General features: G+C 34.0%; 1 protein-coding gene across 2 annotated transcripts in view; it reads right to left on the bottom strand.

The window, feature by feature from the left end:
• Positions 1–13,315, bottom strand: part of ATP9B (ATPase phospholipid transporting 9B (putative)) — a 154,154-nt gene that overhangs the window by 96,809 nt on the left and 44,030 nt on the right. For both annotated transcript variants that reach the window (XM_033512027.1, XM_015617835.1), the window contains exon 7: positions 10,308–10,359. In XM_033512027.1, the coding sequence (XP_033367918.1) occupies positions 10,308–10,359 (52 nt within the window). The remainder of the gene's footprint in view (positions 1–10,307; positions 10,360–13,315) is intronic.

Here is a 13,315-nt window from a genome sequence, read left to right on the forward strand (position 1 = left end):
AAAAAAAAAAGAAAAAATTCTTCCCCAGGGAAGCTTCTCAATCAAGTCCAACACATTTATATCACAAGCTTTCTCTTAATTAATACTATGCATCATCACCAGATAGCCTAATCTGTTTTTATTCATACTATCAATGTTAATCACATTTTATGTGTTAATTTCTTTATATGTGGGGATCTTTAAATTCCTGAAACTATAGTAATGTAAATGAACTTGTGCTTCTATATTTAATTTTGATATACATACTCCAGAATATTAAACACAGTTTTTAAGATAGGCTTCTGAAAACAGGCTATTTCTTGGGATGTTACATATTTTCTTAAATGTATTGTAGCTTCCAGGGTTTATTTAAAAAGTCACTCAGAAAAAAAAATTGCTGTGTATTAATTAAATTATTTGTCCCTATTTTATTTCATTTGGAAATGTTTAGTAGTAAGGCAGATAATTTCTCCTTAAAACAATTAGCTTAATAATCAGCCTGTTTAACAAGTAGTTTTTATAGAAAGTGTACTTATCACAAGAAACCCAAAATAGCAGTATTGGCAGACTAACAATTACTTCACAAAAGGAAAATAATTTATTCTATGTACAAATGCATCACCTGATTTTAATGGAAAGCTGCAATGAAAAATAAATCATTTTACCTTAATTACACTGAGATTTAATATTTGAAATATGAAAGAAAATCTCAACTGTCCTAGAGTGACTTAGTTTTCTGCAAAATCAAAACTGTGTTATTTGTAGCATCTCTTTTGTTAGATTACATACATTCCTGCATATCACATACATTTTCCTTTCAGAGACGCTTTAGACAAAGACTGTTCTGTTGTATACTTTTCTTAGTAGCCTAATAAAATAACCAGACAGACACAGAATATCTTACTGGTCATAAAAGCATGACCTAATGTTCTTTGTTGGGCAGTAATACTCTTGAATAATCCCAGACAAAATATTTTAAAATACATGCATCAATTTATGGAAATTACGTGCAAATCAGACCCTGAAAATGGCAAGCAAAAAGTTCAGGTAGAGTGGCACAATGAAAAGACAGAGCTTCCTCCCTACTTCCTTCTTGATCATGAAGTCTACTGGCTTTGCTTTTACAAAGAGAAGGTTGGAAAATATGAGAATACCTGAAGCTAAAACATGCTAATACTTGCTTTCCAGGACTGCCCATGTTTCTTGACTAATAGCAATATGAAAAATTAAGGTATTTTTCTTGACATAACAAACTGAACTCTCCAACATGTCCTGTATCTAAACTTAATTTTAATTTCCCAACTCCAGGTCTGGAGGAAGGTTCTGAGAAAGCAATTCTAAGTCATGAGATTCTCAAGAATACCTTCACAAGAGGATTCTCAATGCAGGAAGAAAACCCCTGCTTAGGAATAACTTATTCTGACTAGCATTAAAAAACAACAAAGTAAATGACACATTATAAAAGCAGTTCCACACTTCCATTCTTCACTTTTTCTGCTCTTGCTTTGAGCAACAACTTAGAGCAGACCTTGTCTTTGACTACATCTATTTAATCAGCATTTTACAAGCAAAATTATTTTTTTTAATGTTCCTATATTTAAATTTCACAAGTACATGAAAATGCACAGAGCCTTACCAGTCAACCCACACATGGTATTTGTTACAAACATCACTGTACACAGTAAAGTGTATAAGAAGTTATTCAACACAGAAGTTCTAAAAACTATTTCATGTGCTCTCAAAAACACATTAAAGTTAACAGATTTCTGCTTGTAAATTTTTTGCCAATTATTGGCTAGCTTAAAAAGTCAACTTGCCAATAAGCACTGAAGTAAACTTGTAATCAGAATTCAAATATGCCATAGTATACATTTTAATGTTATACTGTAAGGAAGATGCATCAGAGGGAAACAACAGTAATTTAGTTGTATAAAGCAAATGTACAGGAATATGCATATTTTACAAGCATAATAAAGAGCGAGCACCCCAGTCTTGAAAAGGTATTGTTTTTTCTGAATAAATGCAGGGTTGAATTCCACAGTCCATTACAGATACTGTCAAAAAGCAACCCTAGAGTGTATGCACTTAAATTAGTAAAAAAAAAAAAAAAAACAACATAAAAGTAAATTGCATTTACTTTCTATAATATGCAACTGATAAGAATTCCTGTCAGTTATTCTTAAATGGAGATAATGCTAAACCATCACTCCATGTCTAGGTTCTTCTCTGTCAAATCTAAATAAATAAAATTATGTCTGCCTTCCCTCTCCAGAGCTGTATCCAATGAATTTTTTACAAATGAGAACAACAGCTACAACTAACGCCTTTCAAGCCTCAGCAAAACTGAATTATTAAATCTGTCTGCCTATATCCTATTACAGACTACTTATGAATACTTGATTTTATTTTGTATAATTGACAACAGTTGTCAGGAAAGGAAGGTTTTAACGGCAATCAAATTAAGATCAACTGGTATAAGTGTCAGAGTGAAGAGCTTGTGTCAAGTGTTGATGAATTAATTGATGGGTCAGTGGGAAACAGGGCACGTGGAACTGCAGTGTCATAAACAGCTTTATATTTTCCAGCCTTCCTGCTTTAAGTGAAAAACATTGAAAGAGATGGGTTACTAGAATGTACCCAAAAAAGAAAAACAGACTTTGACTTTGCACACTTAACACCAGATCATTTACAAACAACTTCATTTTTAAATCATTTATATTACTTAAGTGACTATGTACATGAAAATTTTAAACTGATGACAAGGTGAATAGCAGCACCAGGATGACATATTGCAGTACAGAGTTTCATTTACTAATCTAATGAGAAGCTTTCAATTATGATTTTTCTAAGAAGAAGCAAAACCGCAAGATACTTGAAACATCTTAGACATTTAAGCTACACTGCCATTCCAGAGGATGCACATTTATAGAAGACTGATTAAATTAGTTTAAAAGCATTAATTTCTCTTAAGACCAGGGAAGAACTGTGTGTACTTGAGATATTTGATCTGAATTAAGAAACCAATGAAGCAATTGATTAATTGGAATTTAAGCCATCAGTCACTGGATCCATGAACAGTTTCATTTACATTCTAAACAATCAGCTGATGGTCTTATAGGATACCATGTATTAATACACAGTCAATATGATACCCCTAAACTCATCACAGTTCCTTATTGACAAGAACTCAGACGTTTTTTAATCCAAGCTTGATCACATTGCATCTTTTTTGAATTGCAGTATTGATTCAGTACGCTTTAGGAATTTTTATCTCTATTAAAACATTATGGAATTTTCAGATATAGCAAACAATGTTCCAAGTTAAAAAAAGGTCTACATTCATATTCACATTCTAAAATTTTTCGCTTACTGATTAATATTATTTTGAGATATACAGAAGGATACTCAAAAACATTAATCTTTTCCATTTAATAGGATTTGATGCACCACTTTTCTCCATTATTCTTCTGATGCATACTGCAGTCTCTTTTTGCAGAAACCCAGTAATACAGAAAAAAGATGGCGTGCATTATTTACATCTTCAGAGTAATGACTAAATTTAAAAGCCTGTCATAGACAATGCTTAGAACTCTGAAAAAGTTCTCACTTTTCAGATAAAATATGAGTACTAACGAAATAGCTCCATGATTTGAGAGCTCTGGCAGCACAGGAGAACCCATTGTCTGCATCAACCTCCCTAACACACTTATGTATTTCTGAAGACCAGTAACAACAAATGCATATACATCTCAAAGAAGAGTGCTTATAGAAGACTTAAGGAGCATTTTTTCTTTTGATGAAAGCAGAGCTCACAGAGGAGGTTGAGAATAGCATATGGCCAAATATACCTGTATCCACTGAGAACTTGCATTGCCTCTAAGACTTTAGCAGCAGCAATAATAATCAACTTGAAGGACATTCCATTAACTAAATTAGGGAGAGCAGTAATAAAAGCCTTGGTATGTCATAAAGCTTAAACACAGAGAAGGACAAGTCAAAGGAGTTGACAAAGCCATCAGGTTACAATAGGCATGTGAAAAACAAGAGGATAAATTTTTAGTTAAATTTAGCATGGAAAAGCAAATTTTCCTTTACTGTTTTAGTAACTGGAAAGAAACAACAGACCCAGCTATGAAGATTTAACACTGGACTTTACAGATACTTTAGAGACAAGACATTATAAAACATTTACACAAGGAATTCTTGAACCCTACTTTTGCACGAATAATTTTGGGTTTTTATTTTCAAAGCCTTTGACAACATACCAACAAATCTATCTTAATATACATATATTTTTTTGCCTGACTTGACCTGCTTCTGGGATCTTTGATAATTCTCACCTTCTTCAGTTTCTCTACACTGCCTCCCAAACTGTGGGAATTGTTTGGGATTTTGGGACATTCAGACTGCTACTCAAGCCAAGCCATGAGAACCACTCAAATTTGTGGGAAAATGCATTATCTTTGCCAAACAGGAACAGGCTAATTTATGCCTAACACAATACCGTCTCCTTACACGTCAATTTTATCAACTCTTACTAGTCATTTCTTTAAATAAAGAAAAAAAAATTTAAAATATTTCTTTGTTAATGCTTATTTTGCTGCAAATCTAATGAAACGCATGTATTGAACTAGTTGGACAAGTACAGACAGAAAATAAAAATGATTAGGGAATTCTATATATTATCATGTCATCTAATAATATTTTACTGTGTAATTTTACAGTTCAAATAGAAAGAGTAGAATATTATTGGGAGCCTAATGCCTGCTGAGAACACCTCCTTCCACCACATAACATTCATACTATCTGACTACATCTTAAAACAAGTAGCTGATCACGTCAAATCAGTAGTACTCAGTGGCTTAAAGCAGATACCAAAACATTTCATGCCTGAGTTAAATCAAATGCTAAAAACAGAATAGGAACTGAAGTAGAGAAACAGATTAAAGTAGTTTGGACAGATTGTTGGCAGCTACTCATGCCCTGAAGATAAACTTTTATCTGGCCGTATGTGCAAAATTTAACTCTAGTCATTTATCATTCTCTACAGCAATAGATTTTCAAAGCATTTTAGTTTCCAGACAGGTAGGTTTTACAACACTTGTTTTCTAAACGTAATAGAAAATTCCAGAATGTGTGACAAATGCAACTTCTTCAGCCTTATTATTCTGCAGTACCCGGTTTTATGAAGAAATAAAAAGTGACATCAGCTGCACAACAGAATTCCAAACTGACGTTTTCTCCTCTGGTTTGATTTTCAAATATCTGAAGTTCCGGAATAGGCTGGGGCCCAGACAATTAAGTTATTTGTAGAATACTTACTCCTAACTGTCCAGAATAAATAGATAGTACTGCCATCACCTTTATTATATTCTTTCTTGCAGTGAGAATGGAGTGTCATTCTTTGACAGATATGTTTTACTAATAATTGCTTTTTAAGACCTACAAAACTAGGTATTTTAAACAAGTAAAAAGTATTTGATGGCATGCTCTCCTTTTGTATAGAAATTCTTAAGAACTCATTGTTTTCCAAAAAACTTTAATGAGCAGACTTTGTTTCAGATGGTAGACTCTGAAGTAAGCCTTTACACAGCTCCTTCCAACAGAAAATCAACTTGTATGAATGAGTATTTAAGTCTATACTTGCATTACAGAGTTTATGCCAGTTAAATGGTTAGCATTTAAAATAAAAATCACATCTGAAAGTTATATTGCCACAGAAATGAATTGCTACAAAGCCTCAAAATAAAAATTATTTTCCTGTTTTATTCCCACATATTACTTATATCACTGTTGTTTAAGTAATTACAAGTAAAAAATCCTGAAACTCTTAACTACAAATTTTAATGCAAGGGAGATTACTTTTTTTGTTACAATTCTGAAAAGTATAAACATGTTTGCTATAGTATTTTATGCCTGAGAACATATACCATTTTTAAACAGTTTCATAAGTGGGATTCAAAACACTCATCTATACAATAGGAAATGTCCAGGGGGACCTTGAAAGACTAGAGAAATGAACTGATGAGCAAGTACCAGAACAATCCAACAGTGGCCAGAAAAATACTAAATGTAGCAACTATCCAACTTTCATACCTTGCAAAGAATTAAAGATTCTCCACAAAGGAGAATCAAAATTGGTTTATGATAAAAAACCTTTGCATTAGAGTATGCTTGACAGAAGTGTGACTGATCAGCCACTGAGAATTGCTCTCTCCAGAGTATCATCTCTATAATTAAAAAAATAAAACCCAAACAAAAAATTCTTTCTGTCAATTCAGGAGCTGTTGAGAAATCTACAGTAGCTGAGGTATTAAAATAAATTTGTGATTTTATTTTGCAAGACTTCTACATATATATTTTTTATGAACTTTTACAAGTTTGTTTAATGAGAAATAATTTAATGCAGTATCCTATCTTGAAGAAAAAAAAAATACTACTTTTCCAGAAGCAGTGGCTGTTACTGTACGTGGAATCAAGTGCCTACCAAAAAATTTCACTCCACGCAGAAGACATGTGCTAGGTTCAAATACACTGATCAGGAAAGCTGAAGCAGATTAGGAAAACCACTTCCTGTTTCACCCTTTGGAAGTTCAGTTTCACCAGAAAAGGCTAAAGAGAAAATCTGACTCTACTTTTCATACCATCACAAAGCATCATCTGTGACAAAGAGGACCTTGGGAACAATAAGAAAGGTTTAACTAAGACTTAGCAATTTTTACCCCCATAAAAACCTACTAAGGAAAGTCAGGATCCTACCAGCACTGTGATTAGTCTGTCATAGGCCTAAGTTGTTAGCAGTAGTACAGAATAGAAACAATTCTTTGCAGTCCTAGTGTCTATGGAGCATATCATAAGACCTAAAGCTTTTTACCATTGGCTATTCCAGCTGCAGAAATAAGCAATTAGTTCCTTTAGCCCTAATTCCATGTACAAAGCTATTCTGCTGTGCCATCTTTCTCCCAGTAACTATTGACTTGTGGCCAATTTCAACCTAGCATGGCAGAGGAATGACCTCAAAATTGGGAAGCAACCTGAGTTTTTGTGAAACTAGAGAGGATGAAAGAGCCATAGGAATAAAAGAAAAACCAAGCTGCTAGTTCCAACAGTCATCTGTTCTAGGACCTAGCAAAAATTGATAGCTAAAATCAACATTTGCTTAGCTCAGAACTAGCCACTGCATTTGCCAGCTTTTCACCATGAATAACAAGAATATGAAGTTATTAGAGGCATGTAAATAAAAAGCTTGTCCGGAAAAAAAAATAAACTTCATTCTTTCTTTTTTGACACTTTGTAGTCACCCTATAAAGTTTGTATTCCTCTCAGAATTTCACATTTTGAAGTATAAAGAGTACAAATATTCCAGAAACACTGAGTCTTACAAACACATGCACCAGATTTTCAGGACAGACCAGACCCAGCTCATGTTAGAGCATGTATTAGCATAGGAATACCTGACCTGGATCAGAAGCCAGTCACTGCACCAAGACACAGTCAATGTGGAGTGCAAGGATTGTAGCTCAGTGAAGGAAAGAGTTTAACTTTGAAATTTTTCTTGTGTTTTACACACAGAGTATCTTCGATACTCCCATAATGAAGTTATTAACACACACTTCAGTTGGCAGTTTCTGTGGACAATTATAAGGTTATATGATGATCTCTAGAATGCCCTGTCTAGCCTTTGATTTTCGAGATGGCATATAGACAAATGAAATGCAGAGAACATGCCAAACAAATTAAAAATGATCCTGAAAGTTTTTTTAAGGGCCACTTACAATCCTGTTTAATTTCAGCAAGGGAGTTTTGTATTGGTGTAACAGAGATCTTGCCTACATTTGCATAACAGCTTTACACTAAGGTAGTCAATTGTTTTTGGCATGCTGCCTGCTTATACAGAAAATTAAAATAACCTTTAAACCATCTTTTGCAGCCAGCTCAGCATGAACATTTCCTTTCATTTGGTGGAAGGCTGATAAATGGGACAAATCATCCAAATCGCTTGTCACTTCTGCCATATATAATGAGTAAAATCAAGATTCATCCATAAATAATCCCCTCCTACCTTTTCAAATACATAGAACTCCAACATATTACTCCTTAAGTATTTCATGCTAATTTTTAAAAATTGTTTTATTTATTTTGGAAGTCAATTGAAATCTTTTGGAAACCTCTGTTATACAGGGAGCCAGACAGCAGCAAAGAATTCACATTTGAGGAGTGATTTCCACTTGCTCCATCCCCCTGGGAAGTAATCCTAACTCAAAATAAGAACAGCCATCTAGCTGCCTCCATCCATGAAAGAGAGGAATACCAATGTTACAGATTGTCACATGAATACAAAAGAAAGTCCCAGCAATGCGAGCCTTTAGACTATAAACTTCTGTAAGTCTGATTAATAAACATATGAATCTTAGACATTAGATACAGGCACACAATTGACATCAAGTTATTAGATCTTTGAAGATTACATTCTACATAAAAGACAATGTGTTTGACAAAGAAAGGGAAGAATATATCTAATAAGGAATTAGTTTTATAAAAATAAGCTTGATACCCAGAACGCAGCTTCTGTTATGCGGTTAAAAGTATCCTAGAAAACTGTAAAAGTGAATTGGGGGATGAGTTTCTGGATGAAGTTCGTGAACTGCCCATTTATAACCCAAATTGCTTCTCTTTTGAGTGATGACGTAGGATACTGCAGTGCTGCAGACTACATTAATATGTAATGTAAATATTGAAGCAGGAAAATTGTTAATTTACCCCAAAAGTAGCTTACAGTGAGGTTTGAATTTTGAGATTAGTTCAAACTCTCCACTTTACTCTTTATAGATTTATAGTAAGAAGCTATAATTAAACTGCTTTATTACACAGAAGATTACATAGAAGATAAAACCATGCAAAAACTATTTCACAAAGTACTTAAAAGTTTCAGCTATAAATTAAAGCATAAATCAGTCAAAACTGCAACATCAGGAAGAAACAATTACAGATGTAAGTGTTCACTCTTTAGTCAAAAAACAATTACTGCCATATGCTTGAAGTTTAGGAAATCAGTTTTGTGTGGTTTTGTTTTTTTGTTTTGTTTTAAAGAAGTGCAAAACCAATAAAACTAGTTAACCTGTTGCTTGTTAATAGAAAATTAGGATTTTTAGTAGCTTGTAGTTCTGAGAGAGAATAAAAAGTCTCTGTATCGTGAACCAGAGGGTAGTGAACAAAAATGGAGCTTATACAAGACCACTAGAAGACTTTGCCACTCCATGGCAGTTATAGATGATCACTGCATGTAATCAGCATTAACAGGACACAGTAACTATACAGTAATTTCTTCTTTTAGCAAATATATAGCTCTACTAGAGTTCCGTAGGCTATCAGAAATATTTTTGTCTCCTCTTTCAAATGATCTCTACAAATTTAGGCTTTTATCTGAAATATATGATAGAACTCCAGTGCCACAGTGAAATACTATGTGCCACTAATACAGGGCTTACCAATATCACAGCTATTAGCTTTGTGAAATTTAGTGCTGTCTGACAAATACCAGACAGTTCTTCAGGATCTGAAGAGAAATGGTAATATAAAGGAGGAAAACTCATTTGAGTTATACAAAGGGGCATCCAGTAGTAATTTCTAAACTTTACAAAACAGCTATAATTTATAGGGTTCCTATAAAGGAGATATTTGTTTCTCAAAGATTAAGAGTACTCCGCTATCACCATGTGAAGAGAAATAGAGCTAACAAGCAACGTTTTTCTTTCTCCCATACAAGAAAATTCCTGGCTTTTTGGCTTTTATTTTTTGACTGTCCAAAAAGGCAGTATTATTTTGAAGTAAAAAAGGCCAGTAAAATTATTTCAGGAGTTCAGATAATTACATTTTTCAAAAAATAGTTATTTTAAACATGTATTAGCAAGTTCAGATTTGAGTTCTTTCCAATTTATTAACTGAAACACAATGAGATGACATTTAAATGTATGTTGCAAAGACAATAATCAGTTGTAATTTAAAATAATGTCAAATCATACTAATCAAGTACAGTCTTATAAATATATTAGCTAATTATTTTTGCCATTTTTAATATTTAAACCTTTTGTTGAAAGAGCTCATAAAAACCATCCATGTAGAGAAACATATCTACACAAGTCTCATGTTCACAGTAAGATTACTCCTCTGTAATGTGTTTATCACATATGAACTCTCTCCCATTAATCTGATGAAGGTAGAGCTCCATCAATCTATTTGATCATTTCAAATTGGTCACAATGTACAATCTAAAATTTTACCATAAACACCAATTTATCATGTAACCAATGTGAATTGTCAAAACATACCTGTTTTCTCTGAGGTTCTAAGAAACACCATGTCAGATGGGATTCGTTGATTCTGAGAGAAGGAGGAAAAAAAGGTATATTTTTGTAAGTAGGAAAAAAAGTGAATTTCAATCAAAAGTCCAGTAAGATCTATCACCAAAAGGTCACACTTGGATTGAAACTCAATTAAAATAGGATTTCTCACAGTACTTTATATTCAGCATTTGCAATTCAGAAATCAATATTTTCGAAAAATTATACCATAAGCAAACAACAGCTAATCCTTTCAGATGTTCTTTATAAGTGAATCATAAATACCTGAAGAACAGATTAACATTTTCTTGACTGAAAACAGTACTTCAAGTAAATAAATATGTAATCAAAATATCTTAAAACATAGTTTCACTGAGCAAAACTCTGACAATTCAGTTAGTACACATAATAGATTAAAAAATAAAAAGGTGAATTTAAAATATCTGTCTTGGCACTCAAGTCGCAAATGTTATGTATCCCAAGCATTCCTCTCTCTTCCAACACACACACACACACAGGGGAAATATCAAATTAAGGAACAGCATTTTCCTATTCCACATGTTTTAAATGAACAGAATTTCTTCCTCACTGTGTAAGAGATAGAATCACAGGCACAGTCAGATGTACCTACTCTGCCAGCACAGAACTGTCTGTATCAAGTTTTCATTTGTTGATCACAAAAATGCCTATCTAAGCTTTCACAGGTTAAACAAAGTGAACAATACCAGCCTCCCACACACATGTTATCTGCTACATGACCACCCAAACCCTCAGCTCTGTCTCCCCACTTCTTCCCAAGGCATATACCAGCACCAGTTCATGGCCAACACAGGGGTTAGAAATAAAACACTGGAGAAAGCAAAAATAACCAACATAGCAAAATCTGCAAGAAACAGTACTGGAAAGGAAAAAAGCAAGATTTTCTACTAATCCAAAGAAACCTTCCCAAGATCAGCATGCGACCACAACAGCACCATTTGGAATAGCGTGATTGGAAAAGATCTGCCGGAGTCAACTGCCAGACTATGTCTTATAAGGGCTTAGCTCCCAAAATAAGATGATGTAAACTCTCTGAATTTCTGGGAGACACGGTACTTCTCACCACTTGTAACACACTCTCAGCAACACCAGTTTAGAAATGGGACTGGAAGCAATTAAAACTGTATTCTCTACAGGAAGTTCAGTAAAGAGGGACCATAAAGAGCTACAGAAAGGGCTACTATCATAAGCAAAGATGAAGTTTGATAAATGAGGAAGATGGGAAACATTAAAAAATAGATGCATGTTTTAGTTTACTTTAAAATTCTACATAGGTAGCAAAAAACCATTTGCATAACTTGAAATGATGCATTTTCATTCACTAATATGTCCTGATTTGCAGCATTTTCCATTTTAACTCTTTATGCTGTTATAAATAAAATTCACTTCCTTGTATGTCAACAGTATTCACCTTGAAGAGGCTGCTCATCTGCAACTAGTACAGCATTTTTTGAATCTTGCCCTATAAGAGCTAATAATTAAGGATGTAGTGCAATTTATTATCCACCATGAGCCCAGATTCAACTAGGAATATCTCATTCAAATTTGGAGAAAGACGCAGAAAAAAGATTAACCTTAAACTATATTATTTTGCACCTATTAGAAAGAAAAAAAAGAAAAAGGAAAAGGCAACTTCAAAACTAAATAATTCTGTCCTTAAATGACAATAATGATTAAACAGATATCCAGTCTTAATATAGATTAGCTATACATTTTTGCAGCTCCCCTGCCAGCTCTGACATAAATCCATTACACAAGTTTCAGGTTACTGACTTCATGCCTACAAACTTCCAGTTACTTGTAAACAAGCTAAAACACTTCACCAACATCCAAAAATTTTGCAAAAATAACAGTCAAATGATCTAATACTGATTTAAACAGAAGTTCTGGTAATACAAATGAGGTACCTACTTGTCACTACCAACTTACACACTGGACACGTTTCACACTGAGTAAATTAAACATTCACCTAGCACAGAGTATCCAAGGGTCAGATACCTTATGCCTGACAAAACTGGGCAGAATCATAGCATATCTGAATTTGGAAGGTACCCATATGGATCACAGAGTCAAATTCCCTGCTGCTTTAAGGACTGTGAGTAAATCATTTGACTAAGAGCAACATCCAGACAGTCCCTGAACTCAAACAGGACTGGTGCCATGACCATGTCTCTGGGAATCCTGCTCCAGTGACTGTCCAGCCTCTCAGTGACAAGCCTCTTTCCAGAACTTCTCCTAACAACACTTCATTCATAGAATCATAGAATGGTTTGGGTTGGGAGGGACCTTATATATATATATAAATGATCTTGTTCCAAACCTCTGCCATGGGCATCAACACCTTTCACTAGACCACCTTGCTCAAAGTCCCATCCAGCCTAACCTTTAACATTCCTAGGGACAGGGAATCCACAGCTTCTCTGGGAAACCTGTTCCAATGTCTCACCATCCCCACAGTGAAGAATTTCTGGCTACTATCTAATTTGTATCCACCTTTTTTTCAATTTAAAGCCATTACTTGCACTATCACTGCATGCCCTTGTGATTCCATTTCCTCATATCCTGTCACTGATCACCAGAGGGTGACCAGCAACTCTGCCCCCTGTGCCCTCCAATAAGAAAGTTATAGACTATGATCAAATTAGCTATGTGAATATTTTCTCATTTTAATAAATGAGTTTAAAAAACGTTGATATTGATTTTGCCTTCTTTTGTATTATCTCTTGCTCATTTTTCTTTCCTGTAAAATAATGAAACCTTTTCTGCATAAATGTCTCAATGTATCCTACTATGCAAGGAAAGCTAGAGACTGACTTGTCTTTAAAGTATTTAAAATTGACATTTTGTTTTATTATCTGTTTTTTCATAATTTGGAAGTGGGCAGAAAGACAATGCAGGAGTACTAGGTACCAAAAATATTGTCACTATTATTGCTGACTCCAGGGAGCAAAGACAGC

This window comes from Parus major, chromosome 2 (genome assembly GCF_001522545.3).
Source record: "Parus major isolate Abel chromosome 2, Parus_major1.1, whole genome shotgun sequence".
NCBI lineage: Eukaryota > Metazoa > Chordata > Aves > Passeriformes > Paridae > Parus > Parus major.